The 26,988-nt window shown below is 43.2% G+C and overlaps 1 protein-coding gene across 3 annotated transcripts in view; it reads right to left on the bottom strand.

Annotated features, from left to right (window-relative positions):
• Nucleotides 1-26,988, bottom strand: part of Ccz1 (vacuolar fusion protein CCZ1) — a 154,646-nt gene that overhangs the window by 79,517 nt on the left and 48,141 nt on the right. For 2 of the 3 annotated variants that reach the window (XM_076187384.1, XM_076187383.1), the window contains one exon: nucleotides 17,896-18,181. The exons of the other annotated variant lie outside the window; for it this stretch is intronic. In XM_076187384.1, the coding sequence (XP_076043499.1) occupies nucleotides 17,896-18,181 (286 nt within the window). The remainder of the gene's footprint in view (nucleotides 1-17,895; nucleotides 18,182-26,988) is intronic. 3 annotated transcript variants of the gene reach the window in all.

Below are 26,988 nucleotides of genomic sequence, written 5' to 3'. Positions count from 1 at the left end.
GCATTTGTTTTTTATGTTTGTGATGTGTTGTTTGAAAGACATGGATGTATCGTATGTCCAAGAATTTTCCGTGTGTTTGTGTGTGGTATTAGAGTGTTGTTGATGTAGAGATGAGGTATGTATTTGTGTTCTTTTGTCCAGTTGTTGAGAAGTGTTGCTGTAGATTTGGTTGGAGCTATTTTGAGTCTGTTTGTGATGAACCATGTGTTGAGTGTTATCAAGGTATGGCTGGGTTATTTCTGCAGCTTTGTCTGTGTTACGATGTGTGCATGTGATTGTTATGTCGTCTGCGTAGGAAGAGATTTGTATTTCTGAGGTGTCTGGTGTGGGTAAGTCACGCATGTATAGATTAAATAGTGTGGGGGATAGAACAGAGCCCTGTGGTACTCCATTCTTAATGTTTCTGATGTGCGATGATTGGCCATTATATGACACGTAAGCATTCCTACCTGCCAGATAATTGGCCAGCCATCTTTTGGTGTTATTGTGCATGTCTGTGTTATATATTTTATTTGTTAGGTTGTGGTGGGGGATAGCATCAAAAGCTTTACTAATGTCTAATGTTATGAGAAGTGTTCTGTGGTGGGGCCTATCTGAATTGATGCCATCTAAAATTCTTTGTGTGAGGTTTATCAGAAGAGTGTTTGTGGAGTGTAGTGGCCTAAAACCGTGTTGTGAGTCAGCAAGGGGAATATGTGGTGTGACAAGTTGAAGTATTAGGCGTTCAATGACTTTAGAGGGGGTGCAGAGAAGTGTGATTGGGCAGTGCGATGTTGGGATTGTTGGGTCTTTGTTCGGTTTTGGAATGGTGATTATTTTACCATGCTTCCTAATGTCGGGTATAGTGTTGTGTGAATAGCTGGAGTTTGCAATGTTTGTGAGTGCATGTATACCTTGTGGTCCAATGTGTTTTAGGTGGATGTTACTTATGTTATCAGGGCCACAGTCAGATGAGTGCTTGAGATTATGTATTATGTGTTTTGTCTGACTGTCTATGAAGGGTGTGTAGTCTGAGTCTGTGGGAAAGTCTTTCTTATGTCGAATAGTGTGTCGGTCGTCAGGGTGAGAAGTGATGGCTTGTCTGTGCAAAATGCTTTATGAGTGTGTTTGCTTGTTGTCTGTTTGAGGGTAGATTGTCTGTTGTTGTGATTATTGCTGCGTGAGAGCGTGTTGTGTTACTGTTGGATATTGTAATGCTGTTGAGTGTTTTGTACAATTTGCTGGTGTTTGTTTTGTGATCAAGTGTATTGATAAAATGTTGCCAATTTTGTGTTTTTTGTTCGTGTATTATATCGGCAATCACAGTGTTTAGTGTTTGTATTTGGTCTGCTATGTTTTGAGGGATAGGTGTGGGGTTATTGTGTTTAAGCGTGTCTCGTTGTCTGATGAGGCCTTGGATTTCTGGTGTGAAATTGGGGTTGTGTGATTCTCTGTTGCCTCTAGGGATGTATCTCTTGTCTGCATTTTGTATGATTGTATTAAAAGTGAAAGTGTGCACAGCATTGTTTATGTTTGTGATTGGTGTACTGTTAAGTGTTTCAAAATGTTGTTCTGTCTCTTCAGTACAAGCTTCCCAGTTAGCTCTCTTGTAATTGGTGTATGTGTGTCTGTGGCCAACTGGGGTGCATCTTGTTTTGGTGGTGATGATGATTGGAAGGTGGTCAGAACCAAGGGTTCCGACCACTCTCCATGATATTGTTGGGGTTAGGCAGGGGGAGCAAAAGGTGATATCAGGAGAGGAGGGAGTGTATCATTATGTGTGTTGTTCATGATAGTCAATAAGTCAAACTGAGTCTGTATATCAAACCCTCTGTCTGTGTCAGGGTTGTCGACATACCAGGCATATGATCAGGTTGGGGATTGAGGCTAGTTGGCTAAATTGAGGACTGAAGCTGTTTGGAACTGTGGGGGACGTCGTGGGACCATCCCCCAACCCCAAGAGTTGGGGGCCAAACGGCGGCAACCAGCCCTGGCCACCAGCTCTATGCAGGTGGCACCGATCCCCAAGAGGAGCTACGACTGCCTTGGGGAGTACCGCAATCCTTTTTCTCAAAATGCTGACTGTTGTTGTGGTTATTGCTGTGTCTTGTACATTTTTCTGGTGTTTGTTTTGTCTCCTCTCTTTTCTGCATGAGGGGACAGAGATGGGGGTAGCAGATTAAATGAAGTGGCCTTGCTGTGGATGTGCTGCATCTTGCTGCACTGCTTCTGACCCAGGACAGTGGATGAGGTGCAACCCATGCAACCCCTACCTTTGTACTTTCATATGATTCTCTCGTCCCATTTTGCATCCAATCTGTGAATGCTTGTTTCTTCTCTTGTACAACCTTCTTTACTTCATCATTCCACCACTCACTACCCTTTGTTTTATTTCCTCCCATCCTCTTTGTTCCACACACCACCTCTGCACACCTTGTTATTTCCTCCCTCCTTGAAACATAATTTCAGTAATACTGCACTGCAAATCATTACTTCAACTCTCATAAAAGGGGAGTTCGGGGGTGTATGTGCTTGTAAGGTCATATATGGGTTCTGAGCTCTCTTCCAGGAGGGAATTAGTTGTCAATCATGAGTCCAACATGTGATCCAAGACCATAGTGAATCACATCTCCCTTTCCAGTTTCACCTTCATCCACATTAACCCTGAAGAAACCTCCTTCCACTCCACCACACACTTAGCTATCTCTTCACTTACTAGTATAGCCACCCCTTCTCTCTCTTCATCTTCTCTTCACTCCTGACACCCTTCCAACTACACCCTGAAAGTCAAACTGGATGAGGATGAAATGGGTGGGAGTGGAATTATGCCTATTGATTTGGGCTACCTCCCTTGTAAGGGGTAAAAACCTTTGGTATGTGTATGTATGTTTAGGTGTGCGTTTAGTCCTCCTGTTTGTGACGTGTTGTCTGAATGACATTAATGTATCGTATGTTACAACATGAATCTTGGGTGCATGGGTGTGTGGTATGAGTGATGTAAATAGAGAGGCATGGTATGTATTTGTGTTCCATTGTTCAATTGGTGATAAGTGCGACTGTAGATTTGGTTGGGTATTGAGAGTATTGAAGGTACAGTTGCAATATTTCTGCAGCTTTGTCTGTGTTATGGAGTGTGTATGTAATTATGTCATCTGCATAAGAAGAGATTTGTATTTCTGAGGTGTCAGGTGTGGGTCCATCATGCATGTATAGATTAAAGAGTGTGAGGGATAGAACTGAGCCTTGTGGAACTCTGTTCTTAAAGTTTCTGGTGTGCAATGATTGGTCATTATATGACACATAGGCATTTCTACCTGCCAAATAACTGGCCATCCATCTTTTGGTATTATTGTGCATGTCTGTCATATATTTTGTTTGAGATTATAATGGTGGATAGCACTGCAAGCTTTACTGATGTCTAATGTTATGAGAAGTGTTCTGTGTGGGGACTTATCTGAACTGAATTGATGCCATCAAAAACTCTTAGTGTGAGGTTCATTAGAAGAGTATTTGTGGGGTGTAGAGGTCTAAAACCATGTTGTGATGTGATAAGCCAGTTGTTGTATAAGATGTTCTATGAATTTGGAGAGTGTGCAAAGAAGTGTGACTAGGGGTGAGAGGTGAAATGGCTTGTCTGTGCAAAATCATTTATGAGCATGTTTCCTTGTTGTCTGTTTACAGGTAAGCTGACTGTTGTTGTGGTTAATGCTGTGTAAGAATATAGTGTGTTACTGTAGGCAAGTGTAATGTTGTTGAGTGTCTTGTACAGTTTTTCTGGCATTTGTTGTCTTCTCTTTTTTCTGCATGGGATTCAATGAAGTGGCCTTGCTGTGGATGTGCTGTCTCTTGCTGCATTGCTTCTGACCCAGGACGTGGATGAGATGCAGGGATGACCCATCATCCAGAAGAGAAAGTTGGGAAATATGAGATCATTTTTTGGTGGAAGGTAAGTTAAGAGTGAAATATAGATGAAGAAAGAGGGAAAGGACAAAAGGTAGGAAGGTACTTAAAGTAAACTGCTTCAATGAGAAAGAAAAGGTGGAGTACAAGAAGAAACTGAGAGAGGACTGGGAGGGAGTGAAGGATAGAGTAGAATTAGGAGTGGAGGAGGAATGGGGATGGTTCAAGGAGGGACTCACAAGGCACACAATGATGGTGTGTGCAACAAGGACGGGAGGAAATAGAAGGATGGGTAATGAGTGGTGGGATGAGGAAGCAAAGAAAGTTGTAGAAGAGAAGATGCAAGCATTCACAGATTGGTTACAAAATAGGACAAGAGAATCTTGTGAAAGATACAAAGAAAAGAAAGGAGAAGTAAAGCATAAGATAAAGGAGGCAAAAAGGAGAGCAGATGTGAAATGGGGTAAGAGTATGACAGAAAAGTTTGCAAGTAATAAAAAGATGTTTTGAAAAGAAATTAAGAGAGGAAGAGGTGAATCAAGTAAAGAAAAGGTAAATGGTCCAGATGGAAAGATGATAATGGAAGAGATGGCAGTAAGAGGAAGATGTGAAGAGTATTTAGGGAGTTGCTAAATGTGAGGGAGGATAGAGATGGAAAGGCAGTTGCAGTGGGAAGTGCTGAGAAAATGACAGTGATGATTGAGGAAATTGGATGAGAAATAAGGATAGATGAGGTGAAGGTAATTGTTAAGATGATGAAAGCAGGTAAGGCACCTGGGTTGGATGGGTATCATGCAGAATCTCTAAAGAAGGGAGGTACAGTGATGGTGGACTGGCTGGTGAGATTATCTAATGTTTGTTTAAAAGAGGGTAGAGTGCCACAGGACTGGAGGAGTGCTTGTATAGTTCCACTTTACAAGGGAAAGGGGGTATGTGTGAGTGTAGTAGTTTCAGAGGGATCAGTCTATTAAGTGTAATTGTGAAGGCTTATGGGAAGGTTTTGATTGGGAAGATTAAAAGAGGAACAGAGGGAGTAATTGATGAGGAACAGTGTGGGTAGGGGTTGTGTGGATCAGATTTTTGTGATAAGACAGATATGTGAGAAAACTTTAGGAAAAGGTAAGAATGTTTTTTGGGCCTTTATGGGTTTAGAAAAGGCTTATGACAGGGTAGACAGGAAGGTACTGTGGGAGGTATTGCAGATATATGGATAGGTGAAAAGCTGTTAAGAGCAGTCAAGAGTTTTCATGAGAGTAGTAGAGCCTGTGTTAGACTTAGAAATAGATAGAGTGGTTTGAGGTAAAGGTGGGACTTCATCAGAGATGTGTTATGTCGCCTTGGCTGTTCAATTTATACATGGATGGGGTGGTGCGAGAGGTAAATGCAAAGGTAATGGGTCGGGGATTGGAGATGGTTAAAGAAAATGGAGAAAAGTGAGAGATAAGGCAGTTATTGTTTGCTGATGACACTGTGCTTGTGGCAGGATCAGGGGAGGGATTGAGGAATTTAGTGACAGAGTTTGGGAAGGTGTGAGAGAGAGGGAAGTTGAAGATAAATGTGGGTAAAAGTAAGGTGATGAGATGAGGGGAGAAAGTGGCAGCAGACTGAAAGTATTAAGGGAGAGACTGGAAGTGGATGGTTTTAGATACTTGGGTGCGAATGTGATGGGAAAAGGAGGGGTGGAGGTAGAAAGTAGATTGAGAGAAGCAAGTAGATGCCTTGGGTAATCAAAAAGCATAATGAGAAGTAGACATTTGGGAATGGAGGCTAAGAGGAGATTGTATGAAGGAGTGATTGTGCTGACAGCACTGTATGGGACAGAAACATGGAACATAGGTATGGAAGATAATTGGAGTTTAAATGTTTTTGAGATGAAATGCCTGAGATGTATGGTAGGGGTGACTAGGCTGGATAAAATGAGAAACGAGGAGGTGAGAATAACTGGGGTGGAAAGGGAGTTGGGAGATAGGGTTGATGAAAGAGTATCGGGATGGTTTGGACACATGGAAAGAATGAGTGAAGATTAGTAAAAGGGGTGTGGAAGGCAGAAGTGGAAGGAGCGAACATGAGGGGGCAACCAAGGATGAGATGGATCAATTGGGTAAAAGGGTTGTTGGGAAAGAGGGGAATGTTTGTTGAGGAAGGAAGGGAGAAGACTGAAGATAGGAGTGAATGAAGAATAGTTGTGTATGGATGATGCTGTGATGCATGAAAGGGAGTTGGTGGGGATGGGGGGGAGGAGGGAGTATGTGTGAAAAAATAAATTGACACAACCCAAAGGGATTTCTCCCCATCTTCTCTTTTTCTGCATGAGGGGACAGAGAGGGGAGTTGCCAATTAAATGAAGCAGCCTTGTTGTGGATGTGTTGTGTCTTACGACACTGCTAACCCAGGGCAGTGGATGAGATGCAGGGATGACCCATCATCCAGGAGTCAAGAAAGAGGTGTGGTATGTGGTATAGTGCTTTGGCCAAGGATACTAGGACAGAGCAGGGTATCATATTGTTGTTGTGTGCCCCGACCAGCAGTGATGCTTCCTGTAAGACCTCCTTGTTACAGCCGACAAGGCCCCTTTTTATATGTGTACTAGGCATGACATCTCTTCACCCTGTGTAGCAAAGGACACTGCCCCCATGACAGTTGATACCCATCAGTCTTACCGTGCACACCTAGTGCTCCCATGTATGCATAACCTACTGATTAATAAACATGTGAATTGTCCAACATGTTTCACTGCTGCTCCAAGCAACACTGCTTGCAAACATAGGACAGTGAGGATTGCTTGTAACTTATGACAGTTAACATGGGATGGTATGTGAATCGGTGGTACGTATGTGAATGAAGCATTGACAGAGCTAGATGAATAGGCAACAGTGTATATGCTAGACTGTGAGTGCAGTGCCAGCAACAGCATGCATGTTGGACTGTGAAATGCTGTGCGAGTGTGATGCACTTTTGTGGACATGTAGTGGTGCAAACAAAGGGGCCTTTTATCCCACTCCCCTGGATAAGTCTCTTGGCTGAGCTCTACCCGCCACAATCACAATCCGTGCATGGCATGGAGCCCAGCTGACCCATGCAGGCCACACCCACCCAGCTGAGGTACTCGTACAACACCTCGGCTCCCTTGCTGCTAAACGTCACTGAAGGAGGTAGTGACCAACTGCTACTCACAAGAGGCATTGAAGGTGACAGTCTCAGATATCAAGGAAGGTTGGCACCTGTTGCCCAGTGACTGACAGCTATCACTCTCCGCATCCACATACTGCCTGACACAGGTGTGGACATCATGGTGATAGGCACTTGGCACCTAGGCATGTTGGGGACATCCAGAGCCAGCTTACAGCTGCCACTCTCAGGACCGATGTACGTGGCTGACATATCTCACATGCCACCCCGCAACAGGAAGCTTCCAGCCGATCGCCTTCTGCCAGCTGTCAGCATCTGTATCTGTATGCTGCCTGACACAGGTGCGGACATCACAGGGAGAGGCACTTGGCACCTAGGTATGTTGGGGATATCCAGAGCCAGCTTACAGCTGCCACTCTCAGTGCCAACATACATGGCTGACATCTCACATGCCCCCCACAACAGGACACTTCCAGGAAGGAACTACAATGCTGCCACATGGGTTCATGAGGAGGGACCAAACACCCCTCCTCTCCTCTGGCTTGGCCATAGTCATGCCTGACTTCTCAAAGCCTGTCCTGGCAGTGACATACACGAACAGGCACGCTGAGCTAACCCTACCCATTGACGGTTCACCGGCCACTGCTCGTGATTACTTCCTACGAGAATTTAGCAATGTGCTGGTCTCCAAGCATGACCCCCCCACTGCCCCCTAGGAAAGTTGGTGGGTCCCCCATGAGAATCCACCTGAAAGCCGACACAGTGTCCCTCACCACCCACACACACCCAGGCCGATACCATTCGCATTTCAGGATCAAGTGAGGGAAGAACTTGACTCAATGGTACAACTAAGTATCATTATGCCTGTCAGTAAGGTACACTCTCCTCCAAGACCATGGTCAGGGCCACTTACATCTTGCCTTGTGTGGTTTGCAGTTCCTGATGGACACCAAAACCCAATACATCACTGTTACTGGAGATGCTTGTTGTCACACGGGCATTGTCCAAATGGAAACTAGATCTGTTTGTATTGCCCCACTTCTTGTTGATGACAGACTATCATCCGTTCATCCCCATCCTCATGTCAGGAGCGTCGGCACTTCGTGGAGACAACCCGTTGCCTGTCACCAACAGGACGCTCCAAAGACTCCAGGCCATGGCACAGATAAACCCCACCTATGGCCACCTGCTTACCTGTGTATCCTCTGGATTTCTGTCCAACCACTTCACCCTACTCAATTTTGTCTCCCCATATAGGAAGCTCTGGGACGCCCTCTCTGCCAATGGGGAACTGGAGCTGTATGGCCAGTGCATCATCATCCCAGCCACCCTATGGAAGTGCCCACCAGCTCCCGAAGATGCCACCCCTATCACATCACATCCTTCAGTGGAAGACCTCTGGTCCTCATGCATGGCCCCTCACCCCCACTAATAATGGTCCTGCAAGTGTGGTGTGTGTGTGGGGGGTATGTAGTACAGTGCTTTGGCCTAGAATACTAGAACAGAGCAGGGTACCATAGTGTTGTGGCATGCCCTGACCAACAGTGACACTTCCCATACAAGGACCCTTTTCATATGTGTACTAGGTGTGACAACATCTCTTCGGCTGTGTAGTGAAGGATACTGCCCCCACTTCAGTCAATACCCATCTGTCTTACTGTGTGCTAGTGCTCCCATGTATGCCTAACTCGCAGATTAATAAACGTGTGAATCGTTCAAATTCTTTCACTGCTGGCCCCCTGCAACATTGCTTGCAAACAAGAGGGAGGGAGGGATGGGGATGAGTGGGAGTGGAGTATGTGGGAGTGGATTTTATGCCTTTGTTTTTTAGCTACTTCCCTTGCACATGCATATACCAAAGGCTTTTTTCCCACTTATAAGAGAGGTAGCCAAAAAAACAAAGGCATAAAATCTACTCCCACCCATTCCATCCCTATCATACTCCACTCCCCTCCACCCTCTTCCCTCCCTCTTATCTTGGCACCTTCTGGATGATGGGTCATCCCTCCATCTCACCCACTGCCCTGGGTTAGAAGCAGTGTTGCAAGTCACAGCACATCCACAGCAAGGCCACTTCATTAAATCAGTGACCCCCCCTCCCTGTCCCCTCATGCACAAAAGGAGATGGGGAGAAATCCCTTTGGGCTGCATCAATTTATTTCTCACACATACTCCTTCACCCCCCATCCAATATCCACTCCACCTCATGCATCACAGCATCATCCATACACATCCATTCTCTATTCACCCCTGTCTTCTGTCCTCTCCTGTCCTTCCTCACCAGACATTCCCCTCTTTCCCAAAGCCCCTTTGACCCAATCCATCCATCTCATTCTAGGTCAACCCCTAAAGTTCAATCCTTCCACCTCTGCCTTCCACACCTCTTTTACTAGTCTTTCTTCACTCATTCTTCCCATGTGTCCAAACCATCCCAATACACTTTCATCAACCCTATCTCTCAACTCCTTTTCTACCCCCGTTCACCTCCTTGTTTCTCACTCTATCCAGCTAGTAACCCTTATCATACTTCTCAGGCACCTCATCTCACATCCAAATTCCTCCTCTCTTATGTTACATGTTTCAGCCTTGTACAGTGCTATCGACACAATCACTCCTTCATACAATCTCTTAGCATCTATTCCCAAATGTCTATTTCTCTTTACATATTTTAATTACCCAAGGCATTTACTCACTTCTCTCAATCAACATTCTATCTCCACCTCCACTTTTCCCTTTCCTGCCATATTCACATGCAAGTATCTAAGACTATCCACTTCCTTCAGTCTCTCTCCTTTAATACTCACTTCCAGTCTGCTGCCACTTTCTCCCCTTGTACATCTCATCACCTTACTTTTACCCACATCTATCTTCCTTCTTTCACACATCTTCCCAAACTCTGTCACTAACTTCCTCAATCCCTCCTCTGATCCTGCTACAAGTGCCATGTTGTCAGCAAACAACAACTGGCTTATCTCCCACTTTTCTCCATTTTCTTTAAAAATCTATTACCTTACCACCTTTGCATTTACCTCTCTCACCACCCTATCCAAGTATAAATTGAACAGCCGGGGTGACATAACACATCCCTGACGAAGTCCCACCTTTACCTCAAACAACTCATTCTCTCCATTTCTAATCCTAACACATGCTCTACTACTCTTCTAAAAACTCTTGACTGCTCTTAACATCTTTCTTCCTATCCCATATAATTGCAATACCTTCCACAGTGCCTTTCTGTCTACCCTGTCATGAGCCGTCTGGGGTATTGGGTGCATGTTATTGTGGGAAAGTAGCATGCAGTTAATACTTTAGGGTCTATATGGGCCGCCCCTACGGACCAGAGCCACACATCATTTTGTCTGTGATAGAGGAAAACTCTGTTCATAGAGAAATGATGACACTTTTATACTATCGACTATCCCTGCATTATGCTGTCCCCCAACCCCTTGTTACTGTTCTGTATTATTTCTCTGAATATTCATTTCCTTTTTTTGCCGACCCTGTGGTGGGGGAAGAGATTGCTACCACCAAGTCTTTCCACTTGAGTTGTAAAAGGCAACAAAAAACAGGACGGGGGATGGGACTAGGAGTCCTACTACCTGTAGCCCCATAAGGGGACATTCCTAAAAAAAGAAGTAAAGGCATAAGAGGGTCTGGGAGTTTTCCAATCAGTACCCTATGGTTTGGGTCTTTTAATGTGGGTGGATGTGGTACAGATGAGAGTAAAAGGGAAGAGATAGGCAGTATGTTTGTCAAAAAAAAGATGGATGTGCTGGCTTTGAGTGAAACAAAAATGAAAGGAAAGGGCAACTGTGAGTTTGGGAGTGTAGCTGGGAGGTACTCAAGAGTGAAAAGGGGATGAGGGAGAGAAGGGGTGGCTATACTAGTAAGTGAAGAGATAAGTAAGCGGGTAGTGGAGTGGAAGGAGGTTTCATCAAGGTTGATGTGGATGAAGGTGAAGCTGGGAAGTGAGATGTGGGTTTTTGTAAGTTTGTATGGATCTGGTAGCGAGAAGAGCATAGAGGAAAGGGAGGCTTTTTAGGTAGATATGAGTGCATAGAGGGATTAGGGAGAAATATCAATGTACCGTATTTTTCGGATCATAAGGCGCGGGCAAAATCCTTAAAATTGGCCAAAATCGGGTGGTGCGCCTTATTGTGAGGTGCGCCTTATGTGTGGCTTCAGTGCAAAAAAATACCTCGGAGTGACGAATTATTTTGACACGTTTCGTAGATAGCCTGCTGACAGCGACAGTGCATAAGCCTAGCAAAAGTTACAACCAAGTTATAACCAAGATGCATGTATCTTGACAAGAAAATTGCGAAAACTTCGACAGTTTTCGAGTCCATGCCACCGCATTCATTCTTGCTATCATGGCTATGCTATGATAGCGTCCACAACACAGACAGCCATTTTGCATTGGTCTAGTCTCGCTCCACTCACACTGTAGTCATTTAGGTATTTTTTTTTTAGTTTCGACCATGGGCGCAATATGGCAATATAAAATTAATTATTAATTTTGTAAGTTAAATGTATCAACGTAATATGCAATTTTGTGGGCGGAAATGAAAATGAAAAATACCTTGCTACAAGCAAATATGCTAATGAACGAAGTCGGTAGCATAGGATCGGGACGCTAACGTATCTCATGACGACAACGAGCCGGATGGCATTTAATTTGCAGGTAATGATTTATTAAACACAGGTTAGGTTAGGTTAGACGAATTTATCACCCTTTCATTTCTTCGACGTCGGCATCTATCATAAACATGGCGTTTATCATAAACATTCATATCATAAACATAAACGGCATCTATCATAAACATTCGTCTGACACGACTTCGTTACTTACATAATCAGTTTTCGCACCTTTTTTTTTGTTATTTCCGCTCTCAAAATTGCATATTACGTTGATACATTATAATTTACAAAAATTAATAATTAATTTTCTATTGCTATATTGTGCCCATAGTCGAAACTAATAATTACCTTCATTTGTAATCTTGTGTATTTAAGTGAATAGAGAATTCCGGGAATAAAACTGCTAATGTTGGTTTTATTCCCCATAATTCCCGCAACGTGTTTATGTTGTTTTTTAGGGGTATTGGCAGGGCAGACCGTCCATGGAGGTGGTCTGATTTCACTGACCAAAAAAAAAATATATATATATATATATATATAATTTATTTTTGTAATTTTGCTAAATCCCAACCGATTTTTCTCATTCAACAACGAAAATGTTCAGTTCTAAAGTTACTCACATATGCATGATTATCCGATGACGAGACCAGGTGCGCCTTATGTAAGGACGGGGAATAGCAAATTACAGGTGCGCCTTCTGGTCCGTAAAATACGGTAGTTGTATTGGGAGACCTTAATGCTAGGGTAGGATATGAACCAACAGACAGAGTGATTGGGAAGTATGGGGTTCCAGGTAAAAATGGTAGTGGAGAATTGATGGTGATGTGTCTTGAAAGAGAGTTGATGATAGCAAATACAGTGTTTAGGAAGAAAGTCATGCATAAGTACACATGAGAGAGGGTGGTGGATGGAAGGGTGGCAGATGGAACGTTAATGGAATATACAGTGGTGACCAGGAGTATGGTAGGAAGAGTTAAGGATGAACATGTTCTAAGGGGAAAGAGTGGGGGAATATCAGATCATTTTCTGGTGGAAGGTAAATTGAGAGTGGAGAAGGTAGAGAAAGAGGAAAAGGGCAGAAGGTACGGGGGTAGAGTGAACTGCTTAACCCCTTCCATACGGTGCCGCACACATAGGCGTCATGAGGAGCAAGTGGATTCGCGACACTGCCATATCGGTGTCTTGATTATATTTATTGTAGTCGCCCCTGTGTTTTTTCATTCTCCCTAATCTGCTCTTAATCCCATTCTCTGTGGTTTTCAAAATTCACGGGTGAAAGAGAGAATGATCGATATAAGCCATGACTATATTTTATGATGCGAGTATTATTACGACACGTCGTACAGCTGGCATTGGCTGCTGCCCGTGAGATTTAAGTCCCGTAGTGAAGTGGTTAAATGAGAAAAAAACAAAAGGAGAATGAGTATAAGAAGAAGCTGAAAGAGGAGTGGGAGGGAGTAAAGGATAGAGTAGAATTAGGAGTGGAGGAGGAATGGAGATGGTTCAAGGAGGGAGTCATAAGGTGTGCAAAGATGGTGTGTGGAACAAGGAGGGTGGGAGGAAATAAAAGGAAGGGTAGTGAGGAAGCACAGAAAGGTGTAGAAGAGAAGAAGCAGGCATTCATAGATTGGCTACAAATTAGGACGAGGGAATCATATGAGAGGTACAAAGTAAAGAGAAGGGAAGTTAAGCATAAGATAAAGGAAGCAAAGAGGAGAGCAGATGTGAAAAGGGGTAAGAGTATGACAGAAAAATTTGAAAGCAATAAAAAGATGTTTTGGAAGGAAATTAAAAGAGAAAGAGGAGGTGAATCAAGTAGAGAAGAAAAGGTAAAAGGTGCAGATGGAGAGATGATAATGGAAGAGAAGGCAGTGAGAGGAAGGTGGGCAGAGTATTTTAGGGAGTTGCTAAATGTGAAGAAGGATAGGGAGGGAAAGGTAGTTGCAGTGGGAAGCGCTAAGAAAATGAGTGATGAGTGAGGAAAATGGAGGAGAAATAGGGAAGGATGAAGTGAAAGAAACTGTTAAGATGATGAGAGCAGGTAAGGCACCTGGTCTGGATGGACTGGCTGGGGAGGTTATCTAATGTTTGTTTAAGAGAGGGTAGAGTGCCGGAGGACTGGAGGAGTGCCTGTATAGTTCCGCTTTACAAGGGAAAGGGGGACAAGTGTGAGTGTAGTGGTTTCAGAGGGATCAGCTTGTTGAGTGTAGTTGGGAAGGCTTATGGGGTCTTGATTGAGAAGATTAGTAGAGGAACAGAAGGAGTAATTGGTGAGGAACAGTGTGTGTTTAGGACAGGTAGGGGATGTGTCGATCAGATTTTCATGGTAAGACAGATATGTAAGAAAGCTATAGGAAAAGGTAAGGATGTTTTTTGGTCTTTTATGGATCTGGAAAAGGCTTATGACAGGGTAGACATGAAGGCACTGTGGGAGGTACTGCAGATATATGGGATAGGAGGAAAGCTGTTAAGAGCAGTCAAGAGTTTTTACAAGAGTAGTAGAGCTTGTGTTAGGATTAGAAATAGAGAGAGTGAATGGTTTGAGGTAAAGGTGGGACTTCGTCAGGGATGTTTTATGTCACCCTGGCTGTTCAATCTATACATGGATGGGGTGGTACGAGAGGTGAATGCAGGGGTAGTGGGTCAGGGGTTGGAGATGATTAAAGAAAATAGAGAAAAGAGGGAGGTGAGCCAGTTGTTGTTTGCCAACGACACTACGCTTGTAGCAGGATCAGAGGAGGGATTGAGGAATTTAGTGACAGAGTTTGAGAAGGTGTGTGAAAGAAGTAAGCTGAAGATAAATGTGGGCAAAAGTAAGGTGATGTGTACAAGGGGAGAATGACAGCAGGCTGGAAGTGAGCATTAAGGGTGAAAGACTGGAAGTAGATAGTTTTAGATACTTGGGTGCGAATGTGGCAGGAAAGGGAGGAGTGGGGGTGGAAGTAGAATGTAGATTGAGAGAAGTGAGTAAATGCCTTGGTGGATTAAAAAGTGTAATAAGAAATAGACATCTGGGAATGGATGCTTAGAGGAAGTTATATGAAGGAGTGATTGTGCCAACAGCATTGTAAGGGGCAAAAACATGGAACATGAGAGAGGAAGAGAGAAGGAGTTTGAATGTGTTTGAGATGAAATGTCTGATAAGTATGATAGGGGTTACTAGGCTGGCTAGAATGAAAAATGAGGCGAGGAGGAGAACAGGAGTGAAGAGGGAGTTGGGAGATAGGGTTGATGAAAGAGTATTAGGATGGTTTGGACACATGGAAAGATTAAGTAAAGAAAGATTAGTAAAAGAAGTGTGGAAGGAAGAGGTGGAAGGAGCGAACTTGAGGGGGCATCCTAGGATGAGATGGATGAGATGGATGAGATGGATGGATGGGGTGAAATGAGCATTACAAAAAAGAGGTATGTCTGTGGAGGAAGGACAGGAGAGGACAGAAGATAGGGGTGAATGGAGAGGGGTTGTGAATAGATGATGCTGTGATGTATGAGAAAAAAAATTGACGCAGCTCAAAGGGATTTCTCAGCGTCTTCTCCTTTTCTGCATGAGGGGACGGAGAGGGGGGGGTCGCCAAATTTATGAAGTGGCCTTGCTGTGGATGTGCTGTGTCTTACGACACTGCTTCTGACCCAGGGCAGTGGACAGGATGCAGGGATGACCCGTCATCCAGGAAGTGCCAAGATAAGAGGGAGGAGGGTGGAGGGGAGTGGAATATATAGGAAATGGAATAGGTGGGAGTGGTTTCTATGCCTTTTCTTTTTGACTACCCCCCCATGTACAGGGAAAAAGCCTTTGGTATATGTCTGTATAAAAGCCAAAAAGACATCCTTACCTTTTCTTTAAGCTTTCTCACATATGTCTTACCACAAAAATCTGATCTACACAACCCCTACCTAAACCCACTGTTACTCCCTAACTACTCCCTTTGTTCCTCTCCTAATTCTCTTAATCAAGACCTTCCCATAAGCCTTCCCAACTACACTCAACAAGCTGATCCCTCTAAAACTACTACACTTACACTTTTCCCCTTTTCCCTTGTAAAGTGGAACTATACAGGCACTTCTACAGTCTTTCAGCACTCTACCCACTTTTAAACAAACATTAAATAACCTCGCCAGCCAGTCCACCATCCCTGTACCTCCTTTTTTTAGACATTCTGCATGACACCCATCCAACCCAGGTACCTTACCTGCTCTCATTATCTTAACAACTGCCTTCACTTCATCCTTCCTTATTTCTCTTCCATTTTCCTTACTCATCATGGTCATTTTCTTAGTGGTTCCCACTGCAACTACCTTTCCCTCCCTATCCTCCCTCACATTTAGCAACTCCCTAAAATACTCTGCCCATCTTCTTACTGCCTTCTCTTCCATTATCATCTCTCCATCTGCACCTTTTACCTTTCTTCTCTACTTGATTTACCTCTTCTTCCTCTCTTGATTTTTCCATATTTCTTTTATTACTTTAAAACATTTCTGTTATATTCTTACCCCATTTCACATCTGCTCTCCTCTTTGCCTCCTTTATCTTATGCTTTACTTCTCTTTTCTTTGTACCTCTCATATGATTCCCTTGTCCTATTTTGTAACCAATCTGTGAAAGCTCACTTCTTCTCTTCTACAACCTTCTTTGCTTCCTCATCCCACCACTCATTACCCTTCCTTCTATTTCCTCTCATCCTCCTTGTTCCACACACCATCATTGCACACTTTGTCACTCCCTCCTTGAACCATCCCCATTCCTCCTCCACTCCTAGTTCTGCTCTATCTTTCACTCCCTCCCACTCCTCTCTCATCTTCATCTTGTACTCCTTCTTTTCTTTCTCATTTAAGCAATTCACTCTAAGCACCTCCCTACCTTTTGTCATTTTCATCTTTCTCCATCTATCCTCCATTCTCAATTTACCTTCCACCAAAAAAATTATCTGATATTTTTTTCTTACCCTAGTATTAAGGTCTCCCAATGCTACTACATTGACATTTCTCCCTAATCCCTCTATGCACTCATTTAAATCTATCCAAAAAGCCTCTCTTCTACACTGTTCTCACTACCATGCCCATATGCACTTACAAAAACCCACACCTCCCTTCCCAGTTTCACCTTCATCCACATTAACTTTGAAGAAACCTCCTTCCACTCCACTACACTCTTACCTACTCTTCACTTATTAGTATAGCCACCCCTTCTTTCCCTCATCCTCGCTTCACTCCTGAGAACCTCCCAACCACACACTCACTCCTCCCTCTCAACTGGTTTCCCTCAATGCCAACATATCCATCTTTCTTCTTACTCTCATCTGTACCACATCCATGCACATTAAAAGACCCAAACATTAGGATACAGATTGGAAAACTAGACCCTCTTATGCCTTTATTTTTTCTAGGAATGTCTCCTTTGGGGCTACAGGGAGAAGGATGCCTAGTCTTAATCCCCATCCTGTTTTTGTCTCTTGTTATGACTCAAGTGGGAAGAGTTGGTGGCAGTATTCTTTTGCCCCACCACAGGGGGGAAAAACTTTTGGTATGTGTGTGTATTTGATTGTTAATCTGTGTTTAGTGCATGTATTTGGTCTATGTTCTGAGGGATAGGTGTGGGGTTATTGTGTTAAGTGTATCACATTGTCTGATGAGGCTTGCATTACTGTTGCCCTTGATAATGTATTTCTTGTCTGTGTTTTGTATGATTGTAGTGAAAGTGCACCACAGCATCTATGTCTGTGATTGGTGTACTGTTTTGTCTCTCAAATTGTTGTTCTGTCTCTTCAGTGAAAGCTTCCCAGTTTACTCTCTTGTAATTGGTGTATGTGTGTCTGTGGCCAACTGGGGTATATCATGTTTTGGTGGTGATGATGACTGGCAGGTAGTCAGATCCAAGAGCTCTGACCACTTTCTATTAAGTGCTGGTATGGGAGCATCTTCATTGTCATGGGACGACCCCCCTGAACCCCAAGAGTTGGGGGCCAACCAGTCACAACATACCCTTGCCACCAGCTCTAACACAGGTGGCACCAAACCCTGGGAGCAACTTCAGTTGCCCAGGTGCGTACCACAACCCTTTTTACAACAATATTGGTGAGGATATCCTATGAGGTGTTCATTTGAGTTATATATATATATTCAGAAACTGAAGTTGGTCTAGAGTAGTGTTACCTCTCTGATCACTTGTGTCTAACCACACAGCCATAATCAAAGCAACAAAGTTTTGTATCTGCTGATAGAACAAGATATAAACATACAGTAACTCACCTTCTCATCTCCTGGTTCATATCTACCATCATCTTAAACACAGCAGGAGGGATAGTAGAACTTGGGCCATGTGCAGTGGTTTTAGTTGCTAGATTCATACGGTTGTGATACACATAGCGAAAAGGTGCGCTGCTTGCTGAGTCTGTGCTTAAGGATAGGGATGAGGATGAATTGCCCGAAGTCTTCTTGCTCAGCTGCTCCTGTATATCACTAGCTAATGAGGAAATCTTACTTTGTAAGATTCTATCAATCTTTTCAAATAAGCTCTCTTGTAGTGTGTAGGATGCTGAAAAAAGGAACATTTAAACATGAAGAGATAAGAGCTATGAATAATCATAATGCAAGCAGTATGAAGGATGTACAGTAATGTTTTAAATTTCCTCTTTCCACTGCATCTGTTAAAAACACTGAACAACTTTTCTGCAGTGTTAATATCCTAGTCTATCACAGCTAAAAAGAACCATCTAATCTGATCACACCACAGTCAAGGCGATGAAAAAATGCCACATAATTATACATTAACAGACCTGAGTTTTAAAGAGGATACCTGTCTAGGGTATTAGCTGCATGTTATTGTGTGGTATAAACTGTGCAGTAGCATGCAGTCAATTTTGAGTTGGGAGTGTAGTGGGGTGTTGGAAATGAGGAGAGGAAGAGGAAGAGAAGGGGTGACTCTACTAGTGAGTGAGGAGGTAGGTGAGTGGTGGAGTGGAAGGTTTCTTCATGGTTAATGTGGATGGTGAAACTGAGAAGGGAGATGTGGGCCTTTGTAAGCACATATGGGCCTGGTAGTGAGATGCGTGTAGAGGAAAGGGAGGCTTTTTGGACAAATTTAAATGATTGTGTAGAGAGTTTTGGGAGGAATGTCAATGTAGTGGGATTGGGAAATCTCAATGTTAGAGTAGGGGATGAACCAATAGATGGAGTTGTTGGGAAGGGTGGAGTGCCTGGTAAAAATCGTTGTGGAAAGTTAATGGTGGAGATGTGTTTAGAGAGCTGATGAGAGCTAACACAGTGTTCAGGAAGAAAGTCAAGCATAAGTACACATGGGAGAGGGTGGTGGATGGAAGGGTGGTTGATAAGGCATTAATAGACTATGTAGTGGTATCTAGAAAAAGTGTAAGAAGAGTTTTGGATGTCTATAATTTTAGGGCAGAGAGTGGGGGAATATCAATTCATTTTTGGAAGGTAAGTTGAAAGTGTAGGATAGGTGGTGAAAGAGGAAAAGGATGGAGGGTAGAGAGGTACTTAGAGCAAACTGTTTAAATAAGAAGGAAAAGGAACAGGAGTATAAGAAGCTGAGAGAAGTGTGGGAGGCGGTGAAGGATACAGTGTATGAAGGTGTGGAAGAGGAATGGAGTGCTTCAAGGAGGAATGGACAAGGTGTGCAAAAATGGTATATGGAACAAGGAGGATGGGAGGGAATACAAAGAAAGGTAGTGAGTGGCGGGATGAAGTGAAGGTAGAAGAAAAGTGAGCATTCAGAGACTGGTTGGAAAGTAGGATTTGAGAAAAATATGAGTTATAAAGAAAAAAAGAGAAGCAAAATGAAAGATAGGAGAGAGAGAAAAAAAAAGAGCAGATGCATAATGGGGGAGGGGTATAGGAGAAAATTTTGAAAACAATAAAAAGATGTTATGGGAGGTGAGGTGAGTCAAGTAAAGTAGAAAATGAGAAAGGTGTAGATGGACAGATCTTAATGAAAGAGAAGGCAGTAATGTAGAATGGGTGGAGTATTTTTGAGAGCTGTTGTAGATGGAGGAGAAGTAGGGATTAGTGATAGCAGTGCGAGATGCTAAGAAAATAACGGGAATGAAAGGGAAAAATGGAGGGGAAATATGAAAAGATGAGGTGCAAGTAGCTCTAAAAATGATGAAAACAGGTAAGACACCTGAGTTAGATGGGTGTCATGCAGAGTGTCTGAAGAAAGAAGGTATAGTAATAGTGGACTGATTAGTGAGGTTTAATGTATGTCTAAGGGAGGGTAGAGTGCCGGAGGACTGGAGAAAAGCCTGCATAGTTCCATTTTACAAGGGAAAAGGGGGCAAGTGTATAGATGCAACTCAAATAAGTTTTTTATAAAAAAAATATATATATATATATATAAAAGGATTTTTTTTTTTTTTTATTATTATTTTTTTTTTTATGCAGCTCCTGCCACTTATCCACCACTACAACCACAGCCATCAACCAGCAGGGATTCTACTGCTTCAAGCAAAATCCCTACTTTCCAGCTTGAGTCGGATGATTCAGAAATGGAACATTCTGAGGGCTCAATTGATAAACCACCCACAGCGTCGGTGGCCGGCCCCAATTTCCCCATCTGATATAGAGGAGCCTGAAGAGGAACAGCAGGAACCACAGGACTTGGATTGATGGAGTCAGAAGTTCAGAGCCTACTATATCTACAATGAGTCTGATGCCTGTTCCTAGGAACTTCCTCCCCTCCAGGGAGTGGCCATGACAGAAGGCTCCATTTGCTCCTATCCTTGCACTCTCTTCTTGCTTTTTCCAGGCCCATAGACCATGATTAATTTGTGTATACCTTATTGTATATCTTATTTCATGTGTATGTTTAACCATTCATGACAAGGAAATTTGGAGTGTTTAATCTTTGAAGATTATACTAAGAGTAAATTTTGTAAGGCAGTCATATTGGCCCATATACAGTATCTACACTTGTTGCAGCATCCGAGTCCTGACTAAAAAGGTCAATTACTTGTTTATTTTTATACTGTGTCTGATGTCTCTTTGGATAAGGTATATACGCACATGTGGAGGGATAAATCAAGTACTTACACCTGTTTTCATATACTTGATATTTAATATCTGAACAAATGTGGATGTGGAAAAAAATAAATAAATAAATAAAGTTGCGATAAAAAAAAAAAAAAATTATTGCATCATTAGGCAAGTGTGAGTGTAGTAGTTTCAGAGGGATCAGTTTGTTGAGTGTAGTTAGGGAGGCTTATGAGAGGGTTTTGAGAGGATTAGGAGAGGCACAGATGGAGCAATTAGTGAGGAACTGTGTGGGTTTAGGACAGATAGGGGTTGCGTGGATCAGATTTTTGTGGTAAGACAGGTATGTGAGAAAGCTTTAGGAAAAAGGTAAAGATGCTTTTTGGGCCTTTATGGATTTAGAAAAGGCTTATGACAGGGTAGACAGGAAGGCACTGTGGGAGACTTTGCAGATACAGGTAATCCTCGTTTTACGCGGGTTCACATTACGCGATTTCACATTAAAGCGGTGTCCAAAACTAGGGGGTATTCCTCACATTACACAAATTCCTCAGAGTAACGCGAAATCCGGAAAGTTAAAATACGCGGGCTGCGATTTAGTTCCGTAAGGCAGCCGCTAGGTGACGCTAGCTGATTCCAGCCTCCGCATCCCTCTCGCCACCAAGCTCATTGTTTACCAACGCTTCGTTGTGTCAGCATCTCTGTGTTCATCAAATCATCAGTGTTCTTGTTTACCATGGCTCCCAAGCGCCCAGCGACATTTCCAGCCTGTGATGGTAGGCAGAAGAAAGCAAGGAAGACATTGACATTGGAGCAAAAGCTGGAAGTTCTGGACAGGTTAGATAAAGGGCAGAGAAACAATGTGATTGTGGCGGCAATGGGCCTCAGCGAGTCTACGGTGAGGACCATAAAACAAAACTCCACCAAGATTCGTGAAGCTGCCAAATCAGGAACGCCTCTACAAGCTAACAAGTCATCATATTCTTGCCCTATGGAGATGGAAAGGATGGAGAAGATGCTTGCAACTTGGATTGAGCATCAAAATAAGACTCGTGTGCCGGTTAGCTTGGCGCTGATTAAGGTGAAGGCGCTGTCTATTTATGACAGCATTGAAGGGGACAAGAAGCCTTTTTCTGCCAGCAACGGGTGGTTTAATAAATTTCAAAAAAGGCACAGTTTTCATAATTTGAAGTTGGTTGGGGAAGCTTCTTCAGCTGATGCTCGAGCTGCAGCCGAATTCCCAGAAGAGCTCAAGAAAATTATAGAAGACGGGAATTATTCATCAAAGCAAGTGTTCAACATCGACGAAACCGGCCTCTATTGGAAGAAACTACCCAACCGCACCTACATCTCCAAAGAGGAAGCTTCTGCCCCCGGATTCAAGGCATCTAAGGACCGCTTAACACTGCTGTTGGGGGCCAATGCAGAGGGCGACTACAAACTCAAGCCAGCACTTGTGTATCACTCAGAGAATCCTCGAGCCCTCAAGGTAAGAGTTGTAACTAACCTTATTCCATGTTACCATTTTCTATGCAAAAGATTGTGCGAATGAATTTTTTAGACCGTATAAAATCTTACGTTTCTTTTTTTTTGGCCAGGGTTACGACAAGGCCTTTCTGCCAGTGTACTGGTACGCCAACTCGAAGGGCTGGATGACTGGGGCAGTGTTTGGCGATTATTTCAAGAATAAACTGCACAGGGAGCTGGAGGTGTACTGCAACAAAGAAAACATCCCCTTCAAGATCTTGTTGATTGTGGACAACGCGCCAAGTCACCCAGCATACCTGGCCGATATCAGCAACAACATCAAGATCGTGTTTTTACCGCCAAACACGACCTCGCTCATCCAGCCTTGTGACCAAGGGATAATCTCGACATTCAAGGCGTATTATCTACGTTCAACATTGGCGAACCTTGTGAAAGTGACGGAGCAACAAAACATCTCAGTCCGTGATTATTGGCGGCAGTTCACGGTAAAAGATGCTCTAACCTTCATCAAGGATTCGTGGAGTGAAGTGCCAACATCATGCTGCAATGGAGTCTGGAAAAAATTGTGTCCTCAATTCGTCCACGACTTCAAAGGATACAGCATAGACGACAATGTAGCCAAGGCCAACGTTAAAAGTCTGCGTCTAGCACAGCAAGTTGGCTTCGAGGATTTGGAAGAGGAGGACATCGACAACTTGCTTCAGTCTCACACACAAGAGCTCTCCAATGAAGATTTGTTTGACATCGAGAAAGAGAGAGTGAAAATGATGGAGGAGAAAGAGGAAGCAGCAGCAGCAGCAGCATCACCAGGACCACAGCGAGCCCTCACAGCTGCCAACTTGTCTGAGTGTATGGACTCGTTGATGCATGCAATGAGGGTCATAGAGGAGAATGATCCTAATGTCGAGAGGAGCAGCACCATCATACGACGTGTGATGGAGAACATGGCTTGCTATAATGCTATGTTAAAAGAAAAACAACAAAAGACAAAACAACAGCCGATCACAAACTTCTTCCGACAACGCACACCAAGTCAGCTAACCAGCGAATCGGAGATGGACGCTCCCGATGACCCTGCCGCCCCTGCCTCACCACAAACATCACACACACACACCGAGTCCGATATAGCGCGCAGTGACACGTCAGGGGGTGAAGCCTAGTTAGGAATCTACAATAGTACACAGCGAGCGGTGAGTGTTGTGTTGTTGTCAGTATGGAAACGTGTGAGAGCAACATCTCAGCTTGCGGGATGGTTTCCTGACCCATGATTTTTTTCATTGTCCAAGGGTAATTTTATTTTCATAAAAGTAAAATAAAAATGAATGTAGAAAAAAACTTGAAAGAAATTTATTCATCCTTGAATCGCAATAAGCTGCCGCTACAACAACAACAACAGCGTGCAGATCAGCAGAGGGACGCTACTTATCAAGGCGTAAAGGCCAATTAACCCGTGATCCCATATGTGGTGGTAAATCAACAACAACAAGGCAGGTCAGAGGTTAAACCCTTAGCTCGTGGCTCAGCTGCAGGAAGGATTATGGTATTGGAAACACTTGTAACAGCAAAGTAGTGAGTTTAATTCCTCACATTACGCGAAATTCACATTACGCGCTGCCTTTTGGAACGCATCTAGCGCGTAAAGTGAGGACTACCTGTATATGGGATTGGGAGGAAGCTGTTAAGGGCAGTCAAGTTTTTATGAGAGTAGTAGAGCCCCTGTCTGGGGTACTGGCTGCATGTTATTGTGGGATTAAAAGTTGCTCAGAAGCATGCAGCTGATATTTTAGGGTCTATATGAGGCACCCCTATGGACCAGATTAACAGATAATTTTGTCTGTGGTAGAAGAAATCTCAATTCATAGAAACAATACTTTATTATACTGTGACTGTCCCTCCATTATGCTGTCCTCCCACTCTTGATACTGTCCTGTACCACTTCTCTGAATATTAATTTTCATATTTCACTGAACACTGTGGCTGGGTAAAAGAATACTGCCACTATGTGTTCCCACTTGAGTTTTAAAAGGTGACAAAAATGGGATGGGGATAGGACTAGGCATTCTTCTCCCTGTTGCCCCAAAGGGGACATTCCTAAAAAAAAGTAAAGGCATAGGAGGTTCTGGGAGTTTTCCAACCAGAAACTTATGGTTTGGGTCTTTCGATGTGCATGGATGTTGTACAGGTGAGAGTAAAAGGGAAGAGATTGCTTGTGTAAGCAGTATTTCTTAAGACATTGTAACAGTCTGATTGGAGAAGGGTGGAGGAGAAAAATTTATTGGTACATGGGAGAAAAGTCATGCCCTTGGGGGAGGCACTTATTTGTGATGGTAAAGGTCACTGGATTAATAAAGTCATGATATTAGTTTAAAGGTGGCTTAGTGAGTGGATTGAGGATCCAAGAGGGGAGTCCCTTGGTGTAAATTGACAAGCCATGAGTAATATAATTCAGGAAGGAAAAAAGAAAATTATACCTCCATTTAATTCACCCCATCAAGAAACATTACTTAGTTTCTATAGAAGATACGGTGAAAGACACTTATGAAAAGTGATGGAAAGAAATTAAAAGTGAAAGAATACAAAACCATAGAATGGAACAGTAAACAGAATTAAACCAGTAATTACAGAGAGACGGGGGTGAAAGTGGTGACAGCTAAAAGACGAAATGAGTGAGTAGAAAATGCTTCTGAAGAGACAAGACTGGTGAGTGCATCATACTATAAGACTGAGTGCAAGATATGGCTACAAGTGTATGGGTACACCAATCTACAGTACACACAACCACAACCACTACAAACAACAGTGAACAACACTTACGTGTCATATAATGGCCAATCATCGCACAGCAGAAACATTAAGAATGGAGTACCACAGGGCTCTGTTCTATCCCCCACACTCTTTAATCTATGCATGTATGACTTACCCACACCAGACACCTCAGAAATACAAAATCTCTTCCTACGCAGACAACATAACAATCACATGCACACATCGTAACACAGACAAAGCTGCAGAAATAATCCAGCCATACCTTGATACACTCAACACATGGTTCATCACAGACTCAAAATGGCTCTAACCAAATCTACACCAACACTTCTCACCAACTGGACAAATGAACACAAATACATACCTCATCTCTACATCAACAACACTCTAATACCACACACAAACACACCAAAAATTCTTGGAGTAACATACGATACATCCATGTCTTTCAAACAACACATCACAAACATAAAAAACAAATGCACACCTAGACTTAACGCACCAAGTCAATCGCTGGAACAACATTTGGACAAAACAAAGAAACTAATACAACAATATACAAACAATGCATACGCTCAGTGATGAATTATGCGAGTCCTGCATGGGCTCCTAATCTCAGTGAGACACACCACAACACCCTTCAAATCATACAAAACAAAGCCCTAAAAACAATTACAGGCTGCACAAATACAACACCTACAGACCATTTACACCATGAAACAAAAGTCCTCAAAGTCAAGGACCACTTCGACATGAGAGGCACACAAACACTTGCCGCAGCCACCACAAACACATCACACCTGCTACACTACATAGCAGAACACCCACACACACACCAAGAAACATTAAAACAACACCCAAAGACCTGTATTACACAGATACTCTCTTCTCTTCCTCCACAACCACCAAATGCCTCCGGAAACATATTCATAATCATATCACTTACCGCTCCATTAACACACTGAAAGACAACACACTGCTGCATGCCAGACCCCCTGATATCCACCCTTCTGAATCCTCTCTCCCACGAAAGGACAGAGGCCACCTGGCCAGACTGCGGTGCAGCCACCACCCAGCACTTCTAAGCTACCAGAAGAGGCTGGATGACCACACTGTGAACAGCTGCCCAGGATGTAACACTTCACCCCATACCATACAACACATAATGGAAGACTGCATTATACACAATCATGCACGCAAACAACACAACATACACTCTATAAAGGATTTGTGGGAAAACCCAGTTTCGGCTGTGGCATTCCTTGGGGAGACAGGACTGTTCGGACAGACAGTCTAGGGAACGACAACAACAACAGTGAACAAAGGGGTCTCACTATAAGCAACAGTGAATGAAAGGGTCAGCAACCACTACAAGCAACAGTGAATGAAAGGGTCTGCAACCACTACAAGCAACAGTGAACGAAGACTGCATTATACACAATCATGCACGCAAACAACACAACATACACTCTATAAAGGATTTGTGGGAAAACCTAGTTTCGGCTGTGGCCTTCCTTGGGGAGACGGGACTGCTCGGACAGACAGTCTAGGGAACGACAACAACAACAACAGTGAACGAAGGGGTCTACAACTGCTACAAGCTACTGCTATGAGTGAACGAGGGATGATAAGGCAGTGAACCAAGGACTGACAAGGAAGACAAGGTTGATGTACATGAAGCCTACAAGGAGGCAGTCAATTCAAACTGACTTTTGAAATTTAAAGGTATGACTATATATAATTTTGATCAAATAACTGCAGAAAAGCTGTATAAAGATCTTAAGGTATTTAATATGGAAAAAGGGGAGGTAGATTATCTTCAAGGGTACAGTGAATCTAAAGCGATTAGTCCATATGTGATGACAGTGGGACAACAGAAACTAGGAACTCTAGAAGTGATTATAGAAATAGAGGATCTAAACATTGAGTTAGAAGCACTTCAAGGAATTCTAGAATTGAATGTTACAATTGTAATACCTAGGGGCATAAAACACAAGACTGTTATTATGAAACTATTTGTAGAAATTGCAAATATGAGGGTCATGATGAATATCATTGCAGAAACCCACCTTTCTGTTTCATCAGAAGATTGGACATAGA

The sequence above is a fragment of the Oratosquilla oratoria genome, chromosome 6 (genome assembly GCF_046742065.1).
Source record: "Oratosquilla oratoria isolate Oo_2021 chromosome 6, ASM4674206v1, whole genome shotgun sequence".
NCBI classification, from domain to species: Eukaryota; Metazoa; Arthropoda; class Malacostraca; order Stomatopoda; family Squillidae; genus Oratosquilla; species Oratosquilla oratoria.
The sequence above is the reverse complement of the archived record's forward strand: the minus strand, read 5'-3'. Positions and strand labels throughout refer to the sequence as shown.